At 44.9% G+C, this 27,274-nt stretch overlaps 1 protein-coding gene across 1 annotated transcript; it reads left to right on the top strand.

Moving 5' to 3' along the window:
• The first annotated feature begins 2,303 nt into the window (after positions 1 to 2,303).
• ACOT12 (acyl-CoA thioesterase 12) lies at positions 2,304 to 27,075 on the top strand. Its single transcript, XM_054287620.1, has 15 exons — positions 2,304 to 2,412; positions 4,941 to 5,010; positions 8,727 to 8,787; positions 9,748 to 9,849; positions 12,029 to 12,161; positions 14,796 to 14,946; positions 17,598 to 17,717; positions 18,325 to 18,475; positions 19,561 to 19,616; positions 19,976 to 20,036; positions 21,309 to 21,392; positions 23,190 to 23,323; positions 24,560 to 24,688; positions 26,062 to 26,188; positions 26,941 to 27,075. Exons 1-15 carry the CDS (start codon positions 2,304 to 2,306, stop codon positions 27,073 to 27,075), a joined length of 1,623 nt encoding a protein of 540 aa, XP_054143595.1.
• The last annotated feature ends 199 nt before the right edge of the window (positions 27,076 to 27,274 follow it).

The raw sequence follows: 27,274 nt of genomic DNA, 5'->3' as shown, positions 1-27,274 counted from the left end.
CATGTAGGGAATAGCACAACATGCTGATTTTCAGAGCCAGTGTCTTCTGAAGTGTAACAAGTGAGACAATACAGCCGTGGTGTTGCTTGATAAAAAGAGTATGTGCATAGAAACAGAGATAGTGTTATAGCAGTGCAGTGACAGCAACAGACCGTGTGGGAAAAGAACTCCCACTGCACTGAGAAACTCAGTTAAAATCCAAATTTTCCTGGCTGTTACAGATTAAAGCTGGATCTTTAACAGTGTTTAAATGAACAAGTGTTCACGATGTAAACTCATGGATGTATGTTTCTGAGAAACGTGGGAAGCCCTCTCTGGAACAGTAACCACCGGGAGGAAAGGTTGTAAGGAAGGGCTACAGAAAACAGTCCTGGTGCTGCCGTGAAACCACACGGCACAACAGTCAAATATAAGCCTTGCATTCTTTCCTGAAAACTATTTACAGTTTATACCCTCTGCTACATTGCAGTAAAACATCTGCCTCACCAACACTGGCAAGCCCAGGCACTGAGCATCCCCAAAGTGGCTGAGCCTTCGGCAGCAATAACACTGTCCATGGCAAAAGTAAAACCTTGACCCTCCCGACAGCTCCCAAGCTCTTCCTCAGCAGAGCTTGTATTGTCACAGTGTGCAGGGGCAGCAGTGTCCTTACCGGCCGTGTGAGGAGGAGGAGGAGGTAAGAGAAGGAGCTCTCTGTGGGCTCTCTGTTGACTCCTGCAGGAATACGTGACCAGGGCTGTGGCCACAGAGGGGAGAATCCAAACATCCATGCTGGTTCCGCTGCCTTTGGAATGGGAACATGTCTGCCCTGGATGCATCTGCTGGGATGTCAACTTGGTGACAACACAAGAGGGCACGACTCCAAAAGAGAAATAAAAATGAAAGTATGAGTTTGGGGCATTTCAGTGACAGTGCACAGACCAAAGCTAGCTGTGGCTGCTGCCAGGCTGTGAGGTGACCTCAGGAGTCCTGGGACAGGAGTGGAGGGAACATCCAGTCCCTGGTGCCCTGGACACAACCAGCACCTTCACTGGAGCTGCTCAGCCTGGAGAGGTGAAGGCTGCAGAGAGACTGAGAGCACCCTCCAGTACCTAAAGGGTCTAAAGGGAGCTGGTGAGAGACTTTGTACCAGGGCAGGCAGTGGCAGAACAAGGGGGAATGGCTTCAAACTGAGACAGTAGGTGAAGATGGGATATTGGGAAGGAATTGTTCCCTGGCAGGGTGGGCAGGCCCTGGCACAGGGTGCCCAGAGCAGCTGGGGCTGCCCCTGCATCCCTGGCAGTGCCCGAGGCCAGGCTGGGCACTGGGACAGTGGGAGGTGTCCCAGCCATGGTAGGGCTGGCACTGGGAGGGCTTTAAATTTCCTTCCATGATTCCCCTCAGCACTGGCATCCACCCTCTCATCCCCAACACCCCCTTACTCTCATCCCTTTTCCCTCACCCCTGCCACCTCTATCCCCTCAGCCCCAGACCCCCTCTTCCCCTCCGCACCTCACCCCTGGCCCCACATCCTCACACACCCTTTCTCCTCACCCCGGGCCCTCCTTTCACCTCAGCCCCATCCCCCTCTTTCCTTCACCCTAGGTACCCCTTCATCCCTCAGCCCGGGCCCCCTCTCCCCTCAGCCCGGCTCTCTTTCCCCTCACTCCGGGCTCCCTTTCTCCTCATCCCGGGCTCTCTTTCCCCTGACCCCGGACTCCCTTTCTCCTCAGCCCGGGCTCTGTTTCCCCTCACTCCGGGCTCCCTCTCCCCTCAGCCCGGGCTCTCTTTCCCCTGACCCCGGGCTCCCTTTCCCCTCACTCGGGGCTCCCTTTCCCCTCAGCCCCGGCTCTGTTTCCCCTCACTCCGGGCTCCCTTTCTCCTCAGCCCGGGCTCCCTTTCCCCTCAGCCCGGGCTCTGTTTCCCCTCACTCCGGGCTCCCTCTCCCCTCAGCCCGGGCTCTCTTTCCCCTCACTCCGGGCTCCCTCTCCCCTCAGCCCGGGCTCTCTTTCCCCTGACCGCGGGCTCCCTTTCCCCTCACTCGGGGCTCCCTTTCCCCTCAGCCCCGGCTCTGTTTCCCCTCACTCCGGGCTCCCTTTCTCCTCAGCCCGGGCTCCCTTTCCCCTCAGCCTGGGCTCTGTTTCCCCTCACTCCGGGCTCCCTCTCCCCTCAGCCCGGGCTCTCTTTCCCCTGACCCCAGGCGCCCTTTCCCCTCAGCCCGTCCCGGCTCCGCGGGAGGTCAGCGGAGGCGATTCCGCCCCTGAGGGGCGGCGGAGGCAGCGGGTTCTGGCCGCGGTGCCGGGCGGAGCGGGCAGCGTTCCCCCATGGCTGTGTGCATGTGCCGGACCGTGCTGCCGGCCGACTCCGGGCCCCGCGGGGAGCTGGGCGCGGGGCCGCTGCTGCGATGGATGGACGCCGCCGCCTGCCTTGCAGGTACGGCCAGCGGGGCCCGGCCCCGGCCAGCCCGGGAACGGGAGGGGACAGCCCCAGCCCTGGGGGAGGGAAGGTGTCAGCCCGTGGAAGGGAGAGAGGGCTTTGGAGGTTGCACCGGGCAGGGTGGAAGGGGCCAGAGTGGTCAGAGCAGCGCTCCTGTCCCGCCTCAGAGCCCGGGACACGGGATCGTACAGACACTGCCGGGACGGGACGGGTGAGCTCCGCTCCACACCCTCTATGGGCAGTGTGTTCAGTGTTCTCTGAAAAAGGTCATCATAGAATCCCCGAATCCCCTGAGCTGGGACAGGATCACCCAGTCCCACCTCAGCCCGGCACACACACCCCAACAATCCCACCCTGGGCATCCCTGGAGCGCTCTCCAAACCCTCCTGGAGCTCTGGCAGAGCCTGTTCAGTGCCCCCCCCCCCCCCACCCTCTGGGGAAGAATCTTTCCCTCATGTCCGCCCTGACACAGCTCCGTGTTCAGATGGAACTTCCAGGGCATCATTTTCTGCCCCTTGCCTCATGTCGCATTGCTGTGCACCACCAAGCAGAGCCTGATCCATGCTCTGACACCTTTTTTGGACATTTGTGCATGTGCCAAAGGGATGAAGGGATGAAGGACCCTCTCACTCATCTCTTCCCGAGGCTGAGCAGACCCAGCTTCCCTCGAGAGGAGGATGCTCCAGTCCCGCAGTCATTCTGGTATGCTGGAGCTCCACGTCTCTCTGGAGGAGCCCAGGAGATTTGGGGTCCAGTTGGGAACAGACACCAGGAGGGTGAGGCGTCAGATGGCACGGGAGAGTGAGGAAGGTGGTGGGAATGTGAGGATGAGGAGAATTTTAAAAAGGAGCAGCAGAAGGGAAGAAAAGAGGTGGTAAGAGATAAGCAAGAGAAGGAAGGAAAGTACTAATTTAAGATTATTGGCACTTGTGTGCCAAAAAGAAGGAAAGGTGCCACTGCCTTGGCAGAGGATTGGACTAAATGGATTCCATTCCAGCCCCTCAGTCTTTTAACCCTCAGAAGGGATTTTTTGAGCAGGGGCTGTGCTTTCCCCTCGTATTTTCAGATGGGGGTGTTCAGATTTTGATATGAAAGCTCTGATTTCTCTGAGCTCCTCATGTGATGCTCACTAAAAATACGGGGCTGCTGGGGAGTGAGAGCTCTTGCCTGTCGTGCAGTGCTGTTTTCCAGGCTCCCTCTCTCTTGCCTCTGACACTCAGGACTTTGGAGCAGAGGTTCTCTGTGTTTATGCACTCCTAGTACATTGCAGATCTGCCTTTTGGAACAATCGTCCCTGGAAACCCCAGGTGCTATGGTCAAATAAATAATACATCATATTAACTTGCTGTAAAACTTAACTATCAGGTGATTAAATATTAACAGTAAATAAGATGTTTACCCTTTCCAGATTAGCTTTCATGATTAATACAAAAGCATGTTTACTTTTTCACAGCCAAAGGTACCCCAGGGAGATTGTGACGGTGGTCACAAGGGTTTTGAGGGTGAGAGAGAGATGAGAATGTTGATTCCATGATCAGAAGGCTTGATTTATTATTTTATTATATATATACTGCATTATAACTGTACTAAAAGAATAGAGAGAAAAGTTCTCAGAAGGCTAGCTAAGATAAGAAGAGAAAAGAATGAATAACAAAGATCTGTGTCCCAGCAGAGAGCGAGAGCAGCTCTGCTGTGAGTGGTCAGTAAATCCAAACATCCACAGGAGACTAATCATGGATCCACCTGTTGCATTCCACAGCAGCAGATAAGCATTGTTTACATTTGTTGCTGAAACTTCTCAGCTTCAGCACGAGAAAATCCTAAGATAAGATTTTAATGAAAAGATGTCTGCGACGGGAGATGACTAACAGTTCATGTGTAGGTGAAAATATTTTACAGCAGGTGAATTCTGGTTTTGAATTTTCTAAATCTTGTTTGTCTTTGTTTTTATTTAATTCCTGCATTTTTGTTGCAGCAATAAGGACAGTGCTTTCCACTGTTGTGACTGCACTAATCGGCCACGGTTTTTACTTACTAATAAGTAGGTTTTTCTTCTGTATCTCAGAATCCTCTGCTGACATAAAACTTCCCCATGGATTGCCCTAGCTGATGCTCTTGACATATTGTTTGGAGGGAGAATGATGAGCTTTCTGTGACTCTTTGTGACTCTTTCTGTCATTCAAAATGCTTGTTAAGGCTCTCTTACCAGAATGTTCATTTTTAGAGAAAGACCTTCGGTGGAAGTTTTCTAACTGAGTAAGTTAGTCACTATCATCTACTCTCATCTCCTGATGTTACCCATCAATACAAACACCCTTTAGAACAGAATCATTACAAAAAATGTAAACTTTAGTCTTATTTAGCTTCTCTTTTTTCCAAAGGGGCGCCCTGCAGAGTTGCATTGGTCCCTCACAGGAAGCAGAGGGCCCTGCTGCGTGCAGGCCCTGCCTGTCAGGCACCAGCGCAGGGGGAGTGGCTGCTGCAGTGCAGAGTGATAACTGTGTGTCCCTGTGTCTCTTCTGCAGCTGAGAAACATGCTGGGGTGTCCTGCGTGACAGCGTCCATGGATGACATTCAGTTTGAAGAGGCTGCCAGGTACAAACCGGCTGACAACACTCAGATGTTTCCCTTCTGCAGGCTCTTCCTTGGCAGAGATAAACTGAGGCATTATGAAATGGGAGACAGCAGACCCGTGGACTCACCACAGCCACAGGGCTGGGTCTCAAAACTGCTCTTTTCTACCTGTGATAGCCTGACCCACGCAGAGAGCAGATCCATCTCACAGGGCAGAAATAAACTCTTGTTAACTTCACCTGGCAGTTGGGATGCCTGGTGAGAAACTGATGGCCCAGTGGTCTCTGGCTCTGGGGGATGGCTGCAGGCCACTGCTTATCTCTGTTAAATAAGCAATGCTACCTATAAAACTTACTGTTATCAGTGTTTTTATTGCTGCAAGGACTCTTTCGGTTCACTTCCTAACATCTTTCTCTTTCAGCTATTTTATAAACAAGATAAATGTTTTACATTCACTGAGCACTGAATTAACTGAGTCTACAAGATAACACGGGACTGAACTTGTTTTACCATTTCTCATGGTTTTCAGTGGGATAAAAGACACTGTAAGAGGAAATAGGCCCTTTATTCCTTACCCATACCTTTACAGAAAGCTAAAGCCATTACTTTCTGGGTTTAGTGTGGCTTCACACAGGGCAATCTAGGATTAAGCAGAGGTTAGATGGGATAGGCCTGGTTGCAGGGGGCAGTGCACATGCAGCTTTTGTGGCTGTGAAAACAGCAACACTGGCTGGTGGCAGTTAAAAACTGTTCATAAGTGTAAAATAAGCATCCACTCAGACTTGAGACTGTTAGGGCAGTGCCCATGAGAGTAAGAACTAAAGCCAGTGACAAAGAAGAGAAAGTGATCACACCAAATCTGGAACTCAAAAGAGAATTTCTTGGTCTGTTTCACAATATTGAAGTGTTTGTCTTGTCTTGATTTGCTCTGTGTTTTTAATTTTGTCCTTAGGAGAAAATCCTGTTTGTGAAAACTAATCAAAGTTAGGGTAATGTTTCCCTTTCAGGTGTAATAGTTCAGTTAGTAGCTTCTGAGCACTTTTCTGTCTTGTTCCATGACAGCAGAACAGAGCTTCTGGAATGTGATGAAAATACTTTTCCTTGCAAATTTGTTTCTGAATATTTCTATTTCTTCTCTCACTTGTAATACCAATGTTCCATTTGTAATAAGAATTTCAGGTACCAATCTTGTAACTGTGAAAGAAATTATTTAAGAAATTATTTTTCTCTGCCAGGTCATCCCTAACATCCTTCATGTAGTTTACTGTGCAATTTCCTAAATTTTGCCACATCTAGTTCATTATACAAACATCTTGCATAAATAAAAGAGCTCTTGCTTCTCTCTCTGGTAAATTAATAAAATAGTTTTTAAGTAAGTGGCTTACTGGAAGGTTTATTTACCTAAACCAGGTGACTAAATCTTCTGCAGGGGTTAAGTCTTCTGTGTTTATTATGTAAAGAGAAATTGTCACACATCTATATAGTTCAAAACTTATCTTTATACCATGATAACCTCTCCATCTTCCTGTAATACACAGCAGTTCAGTGTATTACTGAACTGCTGATTTTAAATTGATACCTCTGATTTTAAATTGCATTTATTTAAATGTTGTTAGTCTTCTGTCTGTGAATGATAGTCACTTCATTCTGGTAAATTTCTGATAGTTTTAAGTGGAAGTGTGGTGTTGTGTGACTTCTGCCCCTGCAAATCTGTAGCTTTGACCACTCTCCTATCTGGGAGGGAGCTGGTGGCTCCCTTAGCTGTGCAGTTGGGAACAATTGCCTTAAGAGTTGTGCTTTTCTTTGCAATAAATAATGCAAAAACTGCTTCTGAGCGTCTCCTGCAGAAGCTAATGAGGGCTGTGCACCTGCAGCTGGCCTTGGTTCGTTGCACTGACCATTTCCCCTGCCCTGTGCACCCAAAGGATTCCACCTGGGGTGTTCTTGGGTGAGAACAAGACAAAGAAAATCACTGTCTAGTTTGTTGTTTGGTCAGGTCCTCTGGAAGAGCAGGTTTCCTGTTTCCCATTTCCCATTTCCCATCCCACTGCTGCAGTGGAAGAAGCGATTTAAGTAAGCCTTTACCTTTAAATGTCCCAGCTTGAGTCATTTAAATTAGTAAGCAACGACTGTTATGATTATTATTGTTAGCGTTCAGAAACACATAATCACGGGGGATTATATGTGGTGCTTTTTATTAAGAGCTCTGGGTGCCAGAGTATATTCAACCCAAATCTGACTCCGACCATACATCCGAAATCATCATATTTTATATTGTATCGCTATGTAACTTTCATGTTAATTATTAGACTGACATTGTTCTATTGTACACATAGATTTAGTCCCCCTCTGAATTTCCAACATAGTTTCTCATTATTCTTCTTATGGTTATATAATGGTTATATTTAATTAACAATTATATAATTTATCATACTCCTTACGCAGGTGCAGTTGATCTGGGAAAACACAAAGCTTAACATTTGAGATTCTATCTGTAACTTTTTCCAGGGCTCCACTATTCTTCTTCTTCTTCTTTCTCCCTTCTTCTTCTTCTTCTTCATAATAATAATAATAATAATAGTAGTAGTAGTAGTAGTAAAACAACTGGGGTAGTAAATGTACAAAATGCTTTGCTGTGAATGTTCAGTCAGTACCCAAGTGCTCTGAGTTACATTTTACTTCAGTCTTGGCTGTCATTAATTCCACTTTTCCGGCCCCAGGGCTGCTCTTTAGCATTTGTAGCTCAGTTTGCATTCCCTGGAGGCAGTGGCCTGACACCCTTCTGTTCTGGCCGTGCCTCTGGCTTACCCTGCACACTGTGTCCTTTTACTTCCTGCTCACTGGGAAAACTCGAGGGCAAGCTGCCTTCCTGCCACCCTCTCAGCACTGCTCAGGGCTGGGATTTGAGGGGTTTGGAAACAGGGTTTGCTCCTGTTTGCAACACGGAGCAGGTGCTTTAGGAATTCCAGGAGGAAAGAAAATACCTCCTCATTTAAGTTTGTTTTGATGACATAATAAGGAGAATTTAAAAGGTAACAAATAATAAAATCAATAATATAATAAAAAATTAAAATATAGTAAAATAATGTATAATATATTGAAATCACATTAGATAATTGTCTAGTTAGTACTCCAGAATCTCAAGAATTTGTACTAGATAATAAGGTAAAAATTCTGTTTAGTTGTTTGTGTAGGTAAATGGGGAAGAGTGGTTTTCAGAGGGATGAGGTTAGCACAGAAGGGACAAGCAGTCCTGTTCTTGGCCCAGACTTGGAACATGAATTCTTTCCCCCTTCCAAGAGCACTTTTTCCCTGGAGTTATCTACTCATGTGCACGCCCCTGTGTGCCAGGGGTGCTTGTGGAGTGTGTCTGAGTGCTCCTGCAGCTGTATGTACTCCGTGATTTCTGCAGGATGTGCTTGTGAGCAAAGCCAGAACTCCTGGCTGTGCCTGAGCACACCTGCTGCCATTCAGACACCGGCAGAGAGAAGCAATGTTGCCATTAAGGTTGTGCAGTGGCTCTAATTTTATTGACCAAGTCTGACTGGAGAATAACAGTGTTGAATTGAACTCAGTGAAAAATTCACTTTTTTTCAGTGAATTCTCAGTGCAGTGTGGAAGACACAGGCTGATTTATGAGATGTTCTTCACCACTTTTAGGAGTACACAGAGAGGCAGACTCAAGCCCTTATAAAGCTGCATGTTTGCCTGCTATAAGGTCTTACTCTTCTTAACAGGGTTGGACAAATTATTGCCATCAGAACAAAGGTGAACAGAGAATTCCAAACCCTCATGGAGGTAAGAGATCAGCACTCTCTTTTCTAAAGCTATTGAAGGAATAGAGCAGAGTTGGGAGCAGCAGAGGAGCACAGCGTGGCTCCAGGTTTATTTGCTCCAGATATCTGCAGATATCTGAACAATAACGCTGCCCAATGGCACTGCTTTCAGAGTGCTGCAGTTGTGTGTTCCTGTGAAATAATCCGTGGCAGATAGCAGCTGGGCCCCAAAGAATTGAAGCCTTTGGCAGGTGGAGTGGGCAGGATGGGAGAGGTGGTGTTGGTCCAGGCCAGATCCACAGAACAGGTGAAGTTCAAAGCATTTTTGAAACTTTTGATACAAATGTACGTATCTCAGGTGTACACATGATCTTAATCTTCATACTGCAGGCAGTATGCAATGCCTTGCCTGATCACTCCAAATCAGAACTGAACTTTGGGGGTGCTTTTTGTGCATTGTGCCTGTGTCCAAATCCCATTATTATTAATGGGAGTGATGCATCTCACAGGTAATGTATTCCAAAAGTTTCTAAAAATTAGAAAAAATCAGAATTTTGGTGTGTGTCAGGCCTATGCCACAGGATCGAATCCAGTGTTTCACGTGCAAGTGTTTCATTTTGCTTTGCACCCCTAAACACACCTTTTTTGCACGTACAGACCTTAGAAACTCATTCAGATGGGGGCTCTGAGTGCCACAGAAGAAAATGGAAGATAATATCCATAAAACTACATTTAAGTGTCTTTCCTGGTTTTGTAATTTTACCCTACAAGTGACAAACATAAAAGTTGTGGTACTAAAAATCCTTTCAGAGTTGACTGAATATTGTGATCACCAGATATGTATTAGTGATTAGAGCAGGTTTTTTACCTTTATGCTTTAGGTGTAAGGACTGATAAAAACTGCACTGTATTGTCTCAAATCAGTTGACTATGATGTAAATACTTCTTTTGTCTCCTTCTTCCACCACCTTCTTCCTCGTAGGTTGGCATCAAGGTGACAGTACAGGATGTTTTGACTAATGCTGAAAAGATTGTGAGTGTGGCATATGCAACGTATGAGGCCAAACCAGTTGGTGGTGGAAAGGTATTTTTCCTGCTTTCTCCTAAGCTTGGAGTGACTGAGTTTCTGTGAAATAACCCACCTTTTCTGGTCGTGTAACATAGCAGAAGCACTGTTTATGCTGATCAGTGATAGGAAAAAAGCATTAAGTTCAGACTTTTTAAGATGGAGTCTGGGGATTTATTTCTAATTTGTTTCTCTGAAATGGTTAGGTTGTTGTTGCTGCTGTCTGTAGTAGGAGTCCCTGTAAAATCTCTGTACTGTATAAGTGGCCTTGCCCCAGTCCTGGTTATTCTAAATGAGCCACAGCTGTGGAGTCCTTGGCTGGGCAGCAGCTGTGGCTCGTGAAGGCACCTGGGGTAAAAGGGGGTGGGTTGGGGGTCTTGGAAGAGCCCTGATGAGGCCACAAGGAGCAGCAGTGCTGAGAGGAGCTGTGTGTGAGGAGAACTGCTCAGAAGGTACAGGCTCTAGAAATAATATAACAACAGTATGATTGCAATAGCTATTATTGCTATTATTATTATTTCTATTTCCCCTTGCACATTTGTTCGTTATAGAAGTGAGGTCTTTGAGGGCTGCAGTATTGATGGAGGCAAGCTGTGACAGGGAGATCCTTGTGAGTCTCTGTCCTTTTCAGAAGTTCATTGCAGAGTGGGCTCTTTTATCTTTTACTTCCCCTCTTGGGGAGGTTGTTCAGACAGAAGACATTATTTTTAAGCTCACTTCCAATCTAAGTTGGTTCTTTGCCATTTATGTTGATTGGTTTTCACACCAGGGCTGTTTCTTCTCCCCAGTGTTTGGAAATCAGTCATGGTACTGTTGGCCTTCACATCACTGTGCCAGACAGGCACAATCTTTTTAGAATTTTCTTGTAGGGAAGGCCAGACACTCCTCAGACTCTCCTAAAAAAAAACTCCCTTTGCATTTAAAATTCTGCTTTCTTTAATGTGACATCATGGATCTGCCTTTCCTGTCTGACTGCATGTGTTATGACAGCACATCTGGCTGTTAAACATCCACTGGAGATTGGCAGTCATCCCATGAGCAATTAATACATCCAATCACTACTGCTCTCTCTTCTGTGAGGATGTGCCACAGTTTGGAAAAGAAACAGACTGGAGCAGTTCTGCTAAAACTAAAGCCCAGCTCTTGTCTCTGAAAGGCTAATGGCTAAATTTCTGATAGCACTAAAATGTTATCAAGTAAGAATTGTTTGTTCCTACTTTGATATCATACTCATAACATAAACCTGTTCACCTTTTGCCCAAATTTCTGGGGAGATTAATTCAGGATTAAATTGGTGATGATTAACTAAGATTAGGCTTAAGACAGGAATGTCCCAGAGGGAGTTTGAGAGTCCAGTTCAAATTCCATGACAAACTAAAATCTCAGAGACATTGAAGAATATTTTTTTCAAATCCACTTTTCTGAACAACTGTTTCTAAGGTTGAACAGAGAGAATGTCAGTATAACCACCCTCTTAATATTTTAACTGGGCCACATGGGAGAATCTAGGAAGCTCTTGAAAAGGGCTGGAAAGGAGGCAGCGAATCTGGAAGAGGGTTAGAGGGAAGAGTCAAAGGCTGAGAAATATTAGTGGCTGCACTGCAAGACACAAAATGTTGAATTTGTCTGTGGTGCACTGCTTTGTGCATTATTTTAATGCTTCTGAGGCTAGGCCTTCTAGACAAATCTCACAGGTGATTGTTCAGTGTCACCTGTGGTGTAATTATCCAAATGTAGTAATTTTCTTTACGTTACTGCATTTGCTTTGGATGCAGTTTGTCATTGAACTGAAATACACAGGAATTTGCACTGACACCACTGACCAGTGCAACTGTATTTATTTTCTGGTTCCAAAATTCTATCCTCAAACCTTCATATGAAGTTCATCTTTTCCTGTCTTTTTTATTTGTTTTTTTTCTTAAATGAGAACTGTCTTCAACACTGTGTGTTGTCATGGATGTTTGTATTTAGAAGCTAAAAGCACTTTGTCATTGAGTTTTAATGAATGATTCTGAAAGGATAATGCAGAATCTCTTGAACTTTATACCCCATGTTAGTTGTATTATTAAACTGGTCATCTTGGACAGCTGATAGGAAAAAGCTGTAGAAAATGCTGATGGCATTTTAACTTCACAGTGCGCTTTGTTACAATTGTGACATTCAGAATTGTTGTATTTTTTCCTCTCCATTTGCACAGATCGAGTTAAAACCCATAGAGCTTCAGTCTCCAGAAGAGCACCTGGAGTACTTGCTGGCTCTGGAGAGGAGCATAATCCGTAGGGGCTATTTGGAGGTCTTTCAGAAGGTGATGCAGGAGAGCAGTAAGGAAGGTGAGTTTCCTACTCAGCACAGAAGGTGGAACAAACAGTTATGAGCAGCTGGAAGGAAGGAAAAAAGCAGGCAAAACATCTCCTTGGGGTTGTGGTGTCAGGTAGAAAAGTCTGTGCCAGATTTGTGGGTAGAGGTGCCAGAGGTGTGTTAGGCAGTTACTCTAACAGAGTGCTATTTCTTTGTCTCTCAGAAAGTCCAGATGTAAAAACACAGGGTTGAAGGCCGGGTGTGCATTAAATAGGTGTGAAATGCAGATCTTCATGTGGTTCTGTGTGTGAGGTTTCACAGGTTTACAGCAGTAAATAAACTTCTGTGACACTAGTTGTGATGTGGACAGAAGCAGGACATTCATTCAGGCTTATGGCCATGTCTTTGCCAGAAAGGAAAGTAAGAACTATGTTTATGCCCTGAGATGATTCCCAGCAAGCAGAAGTTTCACTATGTGGAGGTCAAAACAGGTAAAAAAGTTAGGAGAACTGAACAAAGAAACAGGTTCCTCGTTATTTATGGTAGTAATTTCTGTTCTTAAAGGAAGTTGTGCTTGTAAGTTGTTGTGTTCCCTCACAAAAGAAATTACTCAGAGCAGTTAGGAAAATATGCTGGTATTTGGAAAATCTGAGCTGTAGCTCCATGTATAAGTAACAGGCATTATGTGGTTTTACTGAGGAGAGATTAAACCTGTTATAAACAAAAATCTAACCTTAACAATTTAGTAAGACTTCGTAGAACTGAAGAGTCATGTTTGGTACAAGAAAACAAGCTATTTGTCTTCATGGTAACTGTCTCACAGGGTTGCAGTTTAATAACCTGAGTGACAAATCAGAGGTTGATGGGTTTTGTCTCCACTGCCTTTCCTGGAAATTTCTTTGAAGGATATTATATATTGTAGCACTAATTAACCTCCTTAAGGAGACAGAACAAGCAGAGTGGGAGAAGAGAGGAGAGAACATTGTGTGTAAAGGCTGCTAGGGAGCAGCATATGTACAAATCATACCCTGAAAGTGAGGTTTGTTTGACGAGTGGATCTTAGGGAACACCTTGAGTAGGTCCAAAGTACAAGTTAGTCATATGTGTCCACACACTTACATAATCACAAAGTTAGCTAATTATGCCACAAGTCAAAAGTACAATTCAGGTCAAGCAGCTCCGAGCACAGATAGGCACTTTTAAAATTACTTGATGTAATCTCATGCCTAAATCTTCTCCTGTGAAACACCACCGAGAAGAATTGAGATTAGCGTGAGGATGCAAGGCTGAACACTTGAAAGTGACCTCAGAATTGTTCGGGTAATACAAGGCGATTCAGATCCTCATTTCAGTCATTTCGCGCAGGTGTTGTCTCAGGCAATTAAAGGTTTGTAAGAAGGTGAAATAATCAAGTCCTGCTCTAGTCTTAATTCAACACACCTGTATAGGTGCCCATCAAACACAGTGCAGAGTCTTTGACAGACATTTGAGTTGGTGCTGAACTGCTCTGACAGCCCCTGACAGCCAGCACACGCTGGGGCTTCAGCTGCTGCTCCCCTGCAGGACCTGCCCCGGACAGAGTGACACAGAACTGCCCCTGCCACAGGAACTGCCCCGGACAGAGTGACACAGAACTGCCCCTGCCACAGGAACTGCCCCGGACAGAGTGACACAGAACTGCCCCTGCCACAGGAACTGCCCCGGACAGAGTGACACAGAACTGCTCCTGACACAGGAACTGCCCCGGACAGAGTGACACACAACTGCCCCTGCCACAGGAACTGCCCCAGACAGAGTGACACACAACTGCTCCTGACACAGGAACTGCCCCAGACAGAGTGACACAGAACTGCTCCTGACACAGGAACTGCCCCGGACAGAGGTACACACAACTGCCCCTGACACGGGAACTGCCCCGGACAGAGGTACACAGAACTGCCCCTGCCACAGGAACTGCCCCGGACAGAGTGACACAGAAACTGCCCCGGACAGAGTGACACACAACTGCTCCTGCCACAGAAACTGCCCCGGACAGAGTGACACAGAACTGCCCCTGCCACAGGAACTGCCCCGGACAGAGTGACACACAACTGCTCCTGACACAGGAACTGCCCCAGACAGAGTGACACACAACTGCTCCTGACACAGGAACTGCCCCGGACAGAGTGACACACAACTGCCCCTGACACGGGAACTGCCCCGGACAGAGTGACACACAACTGCTCCTGCCACAGGAACTGCCCCGGACAGAGTGACACAGAACTGCTCCTAACATGGGAACTGCCCCAGACAGAGTGACACAGAACTGCTCCTGACAGAAGGACACAGGAACTGCCCCAGACACAGGGACACAGAACTGCTCCTGCCACAGAAACTGCCCTGGACAGAGGTACACACAACTGCCCCTGACACGGGAACTGCCCCTGACAAAAATGACACAGAACTGCCCCTGACACAGGGATGTGGGCATGCACTGAGGGCTGGCAGTAGCAGCTCCTGGGAGAACAGAGAAAACGTCCAGCTTCTTATTGCTTCCCTTGCAAACCACAAGGCTCTTCTGTGCCTTTCTGTTTGTCGTCTTTTTGCTGAGTCTGAACAAGCTGCTCTCTTCACCGGGTGTGCTTCCTTCTGAAAGCATTCATTGATGCATTGCTGCTCTGTTTCAGATCCTTGTGAAGATAAAGATGCAGTTTCAGCTGAGCATACCCACGTACAGAGCACTGAGCTTGTCCTGCCTCCTCATGCAAACCATCATGGGAACACTTTTGGTGGCCAGATCATGGCTTGGATGCAGACAGTGGCAAGCATTTCAGCAAGGTACTTTCCTACAGCATTGTCTCTGCATGTGGTTCTAAGTGGATGTGCTTTTAACGTTCAAGGTTTCACAGGGATTTATTTTATGAAGAATACAGACCCAGGCCTCTGTGACTTGTCTTCCTCCTCACATTACAGGAGGCCTTTGAACTATTTAAGTGGTACATCTCCCACAGCATGCCATGCCACTGAGACTCAGGCATTATTCTGTTACACATACAGAGCCTAAGGCAAAAGAGGCTGTGTTACCTTTCTGGGAATCTTTGCAGAAAGCTAACATTGGATACAGGAACAGAAACCTGCTCTCCTTGTGCCTGGTGCAGTGCTTTAGAAACAAAGTTAGTTGTTTAACCAGGATCAAACCAATGCTCACCCTGCATCAAGTGGCATCCAAAAAGGAACAGCCTGCCAGAACTTAGTCTGCAGATCCTCGTGATGCCAGAAGACAAATAAGTCAGAGAAAAAGGATCCACATAAACAGGCTCTGTGTGGTTGGTGTGTGCACAGAACGGATGCATAACCCTCAGCAAGTCACTTGACCTTTCAGCCTTTCAGTCCCTCTGAGTCACAACAATTTTAGCAGTTTAAAGAGCTCGGGCATCTTCAGGTAAAGAGAACAAAATATATTTTGTGACGCTGCCTGCCAGTGTGACCCAGGCACATAATCACTTAATTCCTCTTCCCTGGAGTCCAACCCTTGTTTGTCTCCCTTCCTGTTCCTGGACACTGCACAAAGCTTCTCTGTAAGCAGCACTCAAGTTTCAGTCTGAATTCTCCTCGCATACCGAGTGACCTAATTCACCGCAGGGACGTTAGATATGTTTTCCCTTTTTATCTTTAATAATTAAATGACTTCTCCATTCATTATTCATATGGTTTTGATTTGTATCCAGTGGTTGTACTGATAACAACAGATTTTCTGTAGTGGTTGGATGAACAACTTGTTTTAGTAACAACAGAGTGCACTGACCCTACCCCCGTGTGCAATTCCAGTGGCTTGATGGGACTGCTGCAGATTTTTGCCGTAATATGACTCAGAATATTTACCTGTTTTCATCTGATGAGTTTTACCTTGTGGGAGTCACATTTAGATTTAAAAAAGGAAGGGAGACGTCAGCAAATGGAGTACTGGACAAATTTTCTTTGAACTAATTAATGTCAAACATGATTACTCATGTTGAGAATTTCAGGAGTAATAGCTGGTGTCAGAGGCTGGTTGAAAGCAGAGATGTTGTAGTTTTTGCTTGAGAAGTAACTACTCTCACTATGAACCTTTTGTGAGGCCACTCAGACCCTACCTCTGAAGGTGCCAGGTAAGAGTTTCTATGGCCACAAACTGTGATGGAGGAACAGGAGAGGAGGGATAAGCCTGAAAAAATAAAATTCTAAGGGCATTTTAAAGGTTACTCACTCTTCTTCTCACTTCCCCACCACCTCTTTTTGGTCAATGCATAAAATTGTGCAGATAGCAATAAGACCATTTGAATATTAGTAATACTAGCTTGAACTTGATGGATCCTTTCTTATTCCTTACATTTTCAATAAAAGCATTCAGGGTGTACTTTTCCAGGAAAGAAATTAATATTTAAGCCTGATTTCTGGCTTGCTCCTCTCCTCATCATTATTGTGTTTGCATCTTTAGAGTGAACATTGTAAATAAAATCAACGCTTAGCATTTTAAATCAGAGGAGCAAATTATTTTAATTTAATTACAAAGTAATTCCAATGTATTAGACTATTGAAGAGATGTACCAGTCAGTTAATTAGCTGCAGATAATTGTGTGCATTTAAAAATACCGGTACATTAGTTTTCAAAGTGCAGTTGAGTTAAAAGCTAGAAGTGCTACAAAACTGTATTTTGAAATTTAGGAAACCTCACCATGGAACAGTCTATCCTAGATGTGCACGTGGGCTCCTTACTGAGAGCAATGTGTTGCCAAAAATAAATGTCATATATTGTAAATTGTCCCCTCTTCCTGTGATGCGCAGACTTCCCAGTGGAAAGTGAGGGGCTTTGAATACATGCAGAACTGATGAAGAAACCTGATTTTTGCCTGCTCCAGAGAGCTTGGAAACAATATTCTTTTCCCTCAGACTGCATCTGGTAGCCATGTGACGGTTTTTTAATTCTCATTTCATATCATACTAGCAGAAAGCATCTAAAACCAAACGAAAAGTACTAATATTAAGACTAGATAACTTGACATGGCATTGCTTGGACACTGTGCCTGGTGCTCAGCCTTCTGTTCAGGTTTTCTTTAATTGTTTAAAGGCCTTAAGGTCTGGCATTTTTACACTGCTCAGGGGCCTGCTCCCCATGCAGTCCTGCAGAAAGCAATGAAACTGTGAGGTAAGCGGTTACGCTGTAGGTAAGGGATTCGTGGTCTGGCTTTGAGAGAGGGCAGTCTCAAGCAGTGAGGATTAATTGGCGTTTCTAAAACGTGCTGGAAATGTAACAGCATGGCATAAGTGGTATCATGATGGTTGAAGCTCGAGTTACATGCTCTTGGAGCTGACCGTGCTAGCATGGAGTAGATCAGTGTAATTTAGTGACCTTCCAGGTCCTGCAAGCCCTGTTTCTGTGGTCGGTCACGCTGGCTGTGATTTTAGCACAGCTGTGTTTCGGTCTGTCTCTCTCTGTGTTTCTGTTCCAGCCGCCTGTGTCGCTCTCACCCCATCCTGAAGGCCGTTCACAGGTTCAGATTCTGGGGGCCGTCCTTTGTGGGTGACCGCCTGGTCTTCAATGCCATTGTCAACAACACTTTCCACAGCAGGTGAGGCTCCTCATCTCTCCTCTCCCTGGGCATCTCCAGCACTGTGTGTTTCACGTTTCATCAGCAGGATTTTCATTAGTCAATTAATTATTTTTCATGTGGGACTTGGAGGCATGTATCTGTATCTGTAACTTCCTATATGTGCCCTTTTTTTTTGGTTTCACTTTTATCAGTGGTAGTTTTTTTAAAAAAAATATTCTCTGACTTTCAGTTTAAAGATCATTTGTCACCAAATCCCACTCCTGCAAATTCACACAATAGATATTCCTCTGAAAATCAGGGATTTTCAAGGGCTGAGTTGCTCCCAGAGATTTGACTCTTGAGAAGATTCCAGCTTCTTGCCAGGATCTTCCCATCTTGGCATTTATTGACAGACTGCATTCTATTTATTGCTTATTTTTGGTAACACTATTTAGCTACTGCCATCGTTTATTTTATTTCAAAGGTGTGCCTGTCCAGATTGAGTAATTGATTTGCTATGCTACAGACGGTATTTGAGTCAGGCTTCCTGCACACCTGCAGGCACTGCAGTCCTCTCCAGAATGTCTCAGGGCTGATTCTGCCCCACTGGCAGCAGCTCAGTGAAGTATTTAAGCTGTCCTTGCAGTGTGGAGGTTGGTGTCCGTGTGGAGGCTCACAGCTGTGGGCAGTGGATCCAGGAGCAGCCGCGGCACATCTGCAGCGCATTCCTCACTTTCTCTGCCTTGGATGACAGAGGGGAGCCACTCGCCTTCCCCAGGGTCAGGCCCGCTACTCAGGTGAGCTCTCAGCAGCGGGGTGGCACCACAGCCTTGCTGGGGAAGCAAGGACCAAGCAGGGCACTGCAGTGCATCTTCTTGCTGGAGAGAAAAGCTCCAAATGAAGCGCTTGCCCTCGGGTGAGAGCTTTGTTATTGTCAGCTTTAGTCTTCCAAAAGTGAGAGGCTCCGTGGTTGATGGAGAGAACCACAGAGAAGAAGAATCTGATGTGTTAGGAGATTTTTCCACTTGTCTGTTTCTTGTGCAAGTTCCACTGACTGTAGATGAAATTTATAAGTATTCAGTGAATAGTTATTTTTATAAACCCTTAACAAAGGTGAGAAATAGAGTGAATAAAGAAGTCTGTGGGAATCAAATCCCATGACGTGGGTGGGCTTTCCAGTCGCTTTGACATGGAGATCTCAGTTCATGTTTCCCTGAAAGTGGTTCGTGAAGCACTTGAAGCAGTTTGACTGCTATTGTTGAATTATTTGCTGTGTTAACACCTGTCACTAATCTTCCTGCTCCAGTTACAAGAATTTTAGAGAGCCAGTGTAGGCAGAAATGAAATTATTTTTTAACATCAGAGACCTTATTTTTTATAGGATGGGAACTAGACAAATTAATCAAGGTGTCTCATGTACTCACTGGGGCAGTAAATTTACTACTGCCCACTGCAGTCTGTCCAAGAGGAGAAACTGACTTCGAAAAATACAATTTCCCTTTGTGCTTTGAACACCAGATGATGATAAATTAGGTTAATAGTTTATTTGGTGGGTGGCACGTTTAGAAAGAGCAGAATGTGTGGTGCACTGCCCAGCTGCAACTGCTTTAGGACCAAAGAGCACCTGGAGGATGCTGCAATAATACAACTCTTCTGTCCCATTGGTTTTTTTCAAATTTCAGAGAATGTTGCTTAGGCAAAAAGTAAACCACTAGTTTTCTGGGTTAGCGTGTAGAAAGGCCATTGCACAATGACTCTTTATTTGCTTGTATTTTTGCTCTGGCATTTGCCCATCTGGAATAAATAATTTTTAGTTGGTTTTTTTTCAGGCTTTGTTCTAAAATAATGAGATTTGTTGCTCTCTGGTTGACTTTTCCTGCAGGTTGGTGTGAGGAGGTACTATGGAGCTATTGCCAGGAAGAGGATTCTGCTCAACAGGTATAGCTGGGTCACTGGCAGGTCTTGATTTTGAAAACTTAATTTCTTAATCCTCTAAATAAAGTAATTGAACTCCCCTTAACATATATATGACTGTTACATGGCATACATTTGCAAATAATTTTGTTTCAATGGCACTGAAATCGTTAGAAATTCTTGTCTCAAAACTTGTTTGCTCTGGAGGTTATTGTGTTTCACTGTCTTTCTTGGAAAGAAAAAGCAGTTATTGCAAACCAAAACTTGATAAAGTACCTGTATTTAGAAGACACTTAAACCTATAGAAAGTGATTTTTCCTAGCATCCACAGATGTGTAAAGAACCAGTTTATGCTACTGTGTCTCTTTTTAATTATGTTTTAGTATGTGCATCGTATTCGCCAGAGCAGACAAGCCCTCTGATGTGTGGGAGGAGAGAAACAAGGTAATCTGTAGGTGCATAAAAAGCTGTATTTGTGAACCTTTTGGGGTGTGTGAAGCAACTGTTCAGGCTGTGGCAGTACAGGTGGACCCTCGGAAGTTTTGTGGTAGTCGTGAGGAATGGATGGATGTGTAACACAGTGAAATGTCTCTTTTGAAAAGAGGGAGTAGATGGTTCACTACTGATCTAAGAGTGAGTTCAATAGAAGGATATAAAATAGTCTTTAAAACGCGTGCATACAAGTGGTCCCTTAAGGTCTCCTGCAGATTTATCCCTCAGTATCCCCAGCTGTTATAAAAGCTGAATTCTCCTGTGGAGGAAGTAGTTTGGGGTTTTGGTTTTTGTCTTTATCCAGCCACAGAATGTCTGAAAAATTGGAAACCATTTAGTAAGTGCTAAAAGTGGGGGGAGAGATAGCACCAGAGAGATGAACATTGGAATAGCTTAATGGAAAGATAGGGGAAATAATTTTCATTCCCAGATTCCCTGCACCAAGTGTCTCTGGTTTGGACATGATGGGCCACTGACTGTGTCCGTGTCCTGTAGTGAATGATGAATTTAGGTGGATTTATAAATAAATTAAATGTTGTTTCAGTGTCCAGTTTTTGTAGCTAAAGCAGCTTCTTTTCCCTTTTTTTTTTTTTTTTTTTTTTAATGCAGAGCAACAAATGTAAATATGCACACAATGATAAAAATCGCTTGGTTAAGATTTATTTCCTGTGAAATCAAAACCTGTCATAAACACTCTGAGGCTGTGTTCTCTTTATGGAGTGGTTAAATGAGAACTCCATCCACTGTAGCCAAGCACAAAGAATGGCTATATTTGCATTTTCTTTGCTTGTGAGCCTGCTGTGAAAAACAATTGCCGAGATGGACCCAGCTTGGTAGCAAAGAAGAGGTTAATTTTCGAGTAGATTCTAATTGCTTAAGAGGAAGATGGACAAAACCATTAATTCGGCGGTCTGAGAGGTTATCTGTATTGTCTCCCTGGTGGTCAAAGTTGCTCTTCACAGCTTTATAACTGGAGAAGCTGAAAATAGTGTTTTGTTGTCCTTTAATTAAGATTGTTTTGCCAACAGCCATGTGAGTGCATCAGGAAGCCACTGGAAGTGTTTTAATTCAGAAACTACTGAAGTGTGTTTTCCCTTACAAGGAGAATAAACATTTGTTTGCAGTTGAAGCATAACGATGGGGAAAAAGAGCACCTCATTTCTGCAATGTTCAGTGAAATGTACCCTTACCCCTCCATTTACAGACACGTGTCTTGTGTTTCAGGCGTACTTGAATTACAAAAATGTGGCTGCGCTGACACTTCTGGCAGGAAAACCAGGGTGGGACATAACCAAGACTCTGGATGATGTAAGTGCAGAAAAGAAATTACAGAAATCTGAAAGCAGAGCACCTCCCTGTTTGTGAAGGGTTGTTATAAACCCAAAATCAGTGAGGACACCTGTGTAAACCAGTTCTAGCAGAGGAGGACGCTGCTAGGAAAAGCAGGAGACGGGCAAGGGAAAACAGGGTGTTAACCCTGTTGCAGTGCATGTTTTCCAGAAAATGGAGAGACATCTGGCATCTGCCAGGGCTGAGTTTCTGAAATGTGGTTAGTGACTGGCAGTTTACTTCCAGATCATGTCAATCCAGAGGTGTTTGGGGACAATAAATGACTTTTTCAGTATTTTACTCTGACCTCCTGTGCATTGCAGGCTATGGAACATTGCTTAGTGACTCTTGCATGTAGACAATAGGATACTTAAGTAAGAGCAGATACAAATCGTAAGGAATTCCAATGATGGCAAAGCTGCCAGTGCCGTGTGTAGGTTGTTCCAGTGGTTAAATATTTCAGTAAACACTGCTGTGCCAAATAAGCAGCAGGCAACTCTGTATTTGTATTTAGAGCTGGGAAAAGCAAGCTTGAAATAGCTCCTGGAGACAGGCAGAGACAACAACTGGGGTTGTTCCTCCTGGGGAAGAGGAGGCTTTGGGGAGACCTTGAAGCACCTCCCAGTACCTAAAGGGGGAGGTACCAGAAGTCTGGAGAGGGACTGCACGAGGGCGAATGATCCTAAAGTGCAGGTTTGTTCCCTTTTCCCTGCAACTGGAATGACCCCAAGCTGACTTGACAGTTTTTGAAGGTAAAAAATGGCATTCTTTGTGTCTTTGACACAAAGCCACAAGGCTTGTAAGGCTGCAGAGATAATCCAGCCCTGCCAATGTTCACTTAGCAGAGAGGTGTCTTGGCAGCTGCACCTCCTGCTTTTATTTGTGATTTCTCAAGTCTAGAAGACTCCTAGAACAACATGATTTCTGTTCTGTGCCATAGAGGAATATTGATGCAGACCTCCTGTAGATGGTTTTTAAAGGTCTTAAGCATTTAATTTTACACCAAACTTAACTTCAGAAAGGTGCTTGCTGGATTAAGTTGGGGTTTATTTCCTCTTCCAAGATAGGATAATCCAGAGAAATACAAAATCTGTGTTGTTGCAGAAATGCAGAAGAAACAAAAGATTGCTCATTTTTGATGCAGAAAAAGACAACCAAAACAACAAAACCTCAAAAGTGATGATGAACCTTATGAATTTTGCATCACTTGGAAATGCAAATCTGTTAAACTTCTCAGGATTTGAGAGGCAATAAAGCACATGAATTTGGGAGTAAAATTCGCTAATTCTAAACACACTGTTGTACCCATCCTCTTTCATTTTATGGGGTTTGTGGGAGGTGACAAACCCTTCTTGTGTGTGCATTGTGATGTACAGGTTATTCCCTTTGAATTCTCTGTTTTGGGGTTTAGGCCTATGAATAGAAATAGACCCAAAATAATCAAGACAAGATAGTACAGGTGGGGAATGAGAGATGCAAAACTGTGATTTTAAGTAGTTATGCAGAGTACCATCAGTTCTGGGTGCTCTGCTTCACAGAAGAGAGCAAAGGAGAAAAAGAAGGATATTTTGGAAAGGGACGTGCAGGGTTGCTCTAGGGGCAAGAGGGCTAAGCCAAGGTGTGGCTGATTTGCCTGGACAAGGGCGTGTGGCATTTCCCAGGAACTCCTGAGAAAATCTGCCTGAAGTCCTAAATGTGTAACACTTATGCATCTAAACATTTACAGTAATAATTCTTTGTTTCTAATACATGCTGCCTTCATTTTTTTTCCCCCAGGTGAAAATCTGGACCCACGAGGAGGGTGATGTGCTGTCCTTTAAGGTGGAGATGCAGGTGAAGGTCCCATCCCACGTGGCCTTCTCCCTGCTGTCTGACTTCAGGCTCCGCCAGCGCTGGGACAAGCACTACCTGTGAGACCCTGTCTGTTGTATTCACGCTGTTGTTATATTATTTCTAGAGTCCCATACCTCGTGAGCAGTTCTTCTCAGCAGTGTCATTGTTGCCTCACAGTCAGGGCTCCTCCAAGGCTCTCCCTGACCAGAAAGCCCACTCCCTTTTATCCCATTGCCTTCACGAGCCACAGCTGCTGCCCAGTTAATGACTTCACAGCTGTGGCTCATTTAGAACAACTAGGACTGGGGCACAGCCATTTACACAATCCAGATATTTTACAGGGACTCCTACTACACCTGTCCTTGTCTGGGGCTCTGAGCCCCCTGACCTCTCCTCTCCTCTGTCACAGACACTCCTGTGAGGCCCTGCCCCTTAGGAACAAAGTGTTTTAAGAGTTTGGCATCAAACATTGATTAGTCAAAATATGGGGTTTGGTTTTTTTGTAGTGTAGAAGTAAAATTTGGTTTGTGCTTAGTCTGATTCCAAAATACAGAGTGCACTGTATTTTTCAAAAGAATTGAATGCTCTGTATCATTCAAAGGAAGGGATAGGACAGAGGTCATCTTTTTCTTAAATAAGCACTGCTCCAGTCCTAGGCAGGTGTATGTTAAAAGTTTTTGAACAAAAACCCAAAACTAGTAAAAAAAGAAAAAGTTTAAAGTAAGAACTGAGGTGGACATATTGTGCATGCTAGCTTTAAAAATTAGGGAAAAGCTGGACTCCTTCATGTTTGTGCTGTTGGAGACACTGATGCTCAATTTCACAGTCAAAGTGAGAAATCAAGTAATGGGGTCCTTCGTATTTTCAAAAAATAACATGTTTGAAAGTTTGTACGGTTTGAAACAAGTTTTGGAATGGCTCTAAAAGGTGTTTGAGGTTTTTTATTTATCTTTTATGGTGTAGAATAGTGATTAGAGACAGTTGAATTGAAATTGTACTTATTTGATATGGTGAAGCATTTTCAGTTAGTTATTCCATCCTGACAGATTTTTACCTGAGGGTGGAAGTGGAACTTTGGGGACATTTGAAAATCTACAAACTGTACTGAATTTACAGCTTGTAACAAACAAAACCTAAAGAAATCCTGCCGATGAGGTGTTGCAGAAAACCTAAATGTTTCACTCTCTCCGCCTTGCTGCTGGAACATGAAAACGAAGGGTGCAGTGTCAGGATGAGCCTGTTTGCACTGAGTGTGTTGGAGGAGCTGCAGTTGCACACACAGGGCCTGAGGTGTGTGCTCAATGTCTTCACAGGGCGTGTGAGGTCCTGCAGGATGTGAGTGAGAGGGAAAAGATTTACCACATCATCTCTGGCCCCACGGCAGGCTGCCAGCCCCAGGATTTTGTGGTTCTGGTATCCCTAAGGGAGCCCTGCCAGCCACAGTGAGTATGGCTCTGATTTTCACTCTGAGCACTTTGGGGACGCAGTCTGGGGTGCTGTCACCTTGAGCTGTCACTGGGTGACAAAAGGGCATTTTGCTTTCTAAGGAGCGAGATTCCTTGGTTGATGCCTGAGTTTGTACAGCCAGATTTGCTGTGCAATGTGAAGGTGCAATGAAATAAATACAGATCATCACAAGTTTTTAGCATAGTCCAGTATTGATTCCCTGACAGGGACTCTTTGGGAGTGGTCTACCAGGAGGACAAATAGGCCAGAATTTCAAAAGGGCAAATGGAGAAAAAAACTCATGTCCCAGAGAGCATGTCAGTATGCTGAAGCACCTAGCTGGGAGTTTATTTGTTCTTTGTTTGAAGTGACTTTGTACTCCCATTTCACGCAATTACAGAGTTTTTATTTAGTCAAGGAACTTCTTGACACCTCACACATTTATTGTATCTGTAAATTCTGCCTAGTCCCTTGCTCAGTTTAACATTTCCTGCTTTTCAAAGTTTTATTATTTTTATTAGATCTCTTTTTGTTCTTACACAGTGAAACATGGGCAAATGGAACGTTTTGGTCTGTCTTACCTTTCTCTATTCTGTTTCTTTTTCCCATTCAGTGATTCTTCCAGTTAGCCCTAAAAGGCAGCACTCTGTATTGTGCTTGCCTTCCCCCTGCATGAGGGGATTGAATGAGTGTGGATACCTTTACTGTGGCCACACTGTGAAGCCTCTGGGTAAGGGTTGTTCCCTGATGCAGTAAACATGAGCTGAGGAGAGCAGGGTAAATTAAAAAGAAAAGGTGGGGAATTGTTCTCTGGCTGCCACAGAGGTCTCCCGCACTGGGCTCTGTGTGGAGCCTCACTGAGGCTCAGCAGGGGCCCAGCTTTGAGCCAGGATCGTGCAAAACACCCGAGCTCCTCTGCCCTCCTGTGAAAAAGATGTGTTGTTGTCACTCCCATGAACGTTTTCAACAAGAGGAAGGGTGAGATGTGTGGTGTTGTGAGGTCCCCAGGACGAGGTGAGAGATGAGAATTGACTCCATGTTCTCAGAAGGCTGATCGATTATTTTATGATGATATATTAAAGGAAATGCTATACTAAAACTATACTAAAAAAAGAGAAAGGATACATCAGAAGGCTAGACAAGAATGATAATGAAAGCTCGTGATTGACTTGGAGTCTAACACAGCTGATGGTGAGTGGTCATTAATTAAAAACAATTCACATGTTTGGATAAACAATCTCCAACTACATTCCAGAGGAGCAAGACATGGTGAAACTGAGGCTTCTCATCTTCCCAGGAGAAGAAATCCTGGTGAAGGGACTTTTCAGAAAATATCACGGTGCCAGTGATGCTTGTCCCCGCCCCGCAGGATGCCCTACACCGTGGCAGTGAGGTCGGTAATCCACAGGGCGATGCCCCCACGCCCAGAGTACTCGAGGAGTGAAATCCTCTGTGCTGGCTTCCAGATCCACAGCACCGGCAGCAGCTCCTGCACTGTGAGTAACCCTGCAGGGCCCAGCTGTGCCCCCTGCCCTGGGGCCGTCACCTCGCCTGAGCTGAGGCTGCAGAGGGAGCAGCCAAATACCTCCAGAAAAGGAGTTCAGTCTGGGTGTGTGTGGAGTCTGCCTTGCCCAGCTTTGGCCAATCTGACTGTTAGAAATGAGCCCTGAACCCCGACCCCTGCAGGCTTCTAAAGCACACCCCTAGAGGATGTGCATTGCACTGGCCTCTGGCGGTGTGTCTGTCTTTCCACTGACTACAGAGGCCAAGGAATTAGTTCAAATTAAATTCATTGCTTGCACTTTCATATGCCAGGAATCACACAATCTGATTCCCATCTCTGGACCCATGGCCAATCTTCTTTGCCATGGGAAGGCTAAAACTTTCCCATTTAAGAAAACACATTTCTGGAAACTTCCAGCAGCGCTTGGTGGCTGCAGTTCCTTTTTTGGGGCAGCAGGTTTGCTCACAGAGCACACATATTTGATATGTTATACACAAGTGTTTCTTGCTGCACTGCTCTGTACATTTACCTGCAGATGCTGGAGGGCCTGGGAGCAGAGAGGAAACCAGATCACTGGGGTGCTGTAAAAAGGCATGCTTTTTGCAAATTATTGCCTTCAGGTTCACAAGCACTGTGGGCTTCTATTCACATCCATGAAAGCTATGGTACTCATCCAGGCTCTGCAAAAAAATGGCTTGCTTGCAATCCATTCCAAGTAAGTTTCATTTCCTTTTGTTCAAACAGGTGTGTTACTTCAATCAAGTGACATCAGGAGTTATGCCTTACTTAACTGCAAATCTTACTGGCTCATCAAAATCCATTGAAGTCACTGCTTTGGACTGTATAAAGTTCTTGGAGCTGGAAGGCAGCAAGTGCTGAAGTTAAAAGCAGATTTCTGAAGGGACATCTGAAGATTATCAAGCAGTTCTGGTTGAAATTCCTGCAAGGGTGTGGATCATTCTTCTGTAGCTGACTTGCTTCAGATCATGCAGTCAATATTGGGCTTCAGCCTGAAAATACCTGGTACAAGCATTTCCTATCAAACCAAGCTTAGACCTTAGGCTCTAAATTCAATCTT

Source organism: Melozone crissalis, unplaced genomic scaffold (genome assembly GCF_028551555.1).
Source record: "Melozone crissalis strain CALT ecotype California unplaced genomic scaffold, PUWL_Pcris_2 ptg000060l_1, whole genome shotgun sequence".
Classification (NCBI taxonomy): domain Eukaryota; kingdom Metazoa; phylum Chordata; class Aves; order Passeriformes; family Passerellidae; genus Melozone; species Melozone crissalis.
Note: the sequence above shows the minus strand (reverse complement) of the source record. Positions and strands in the feature narration are given on the sequence as shown.

What these genes read in the sequence shown, in the direction of transcription:
- ACOT12 (XM_054287620.1), top strand. Translation starts at nt 2,304, where the DNA reads ATGGCTGTGTGCATGTGCCGGACCGTGCTGCCGGCCGACTCCGGGCCC. An exon ending in GGGTCAGGCCCGCTACTCAG is followed by an intron (nt 18,476 to 19,560) that starts GTGAGCTCTCAG and finishes CTTTTCCTGCAG; the next exon opens with GTTGGTGTGAGGAGGTACTA. An exon ending in CCGGCAGCAGCTCCTGCACT is followed by an intron (nt 26,189 to 26,940) that starts GTGAGTAACCCT and finishes TTGTTCAAACAG; the next exon opens with GTGTGTTACTTCAATCAAGT.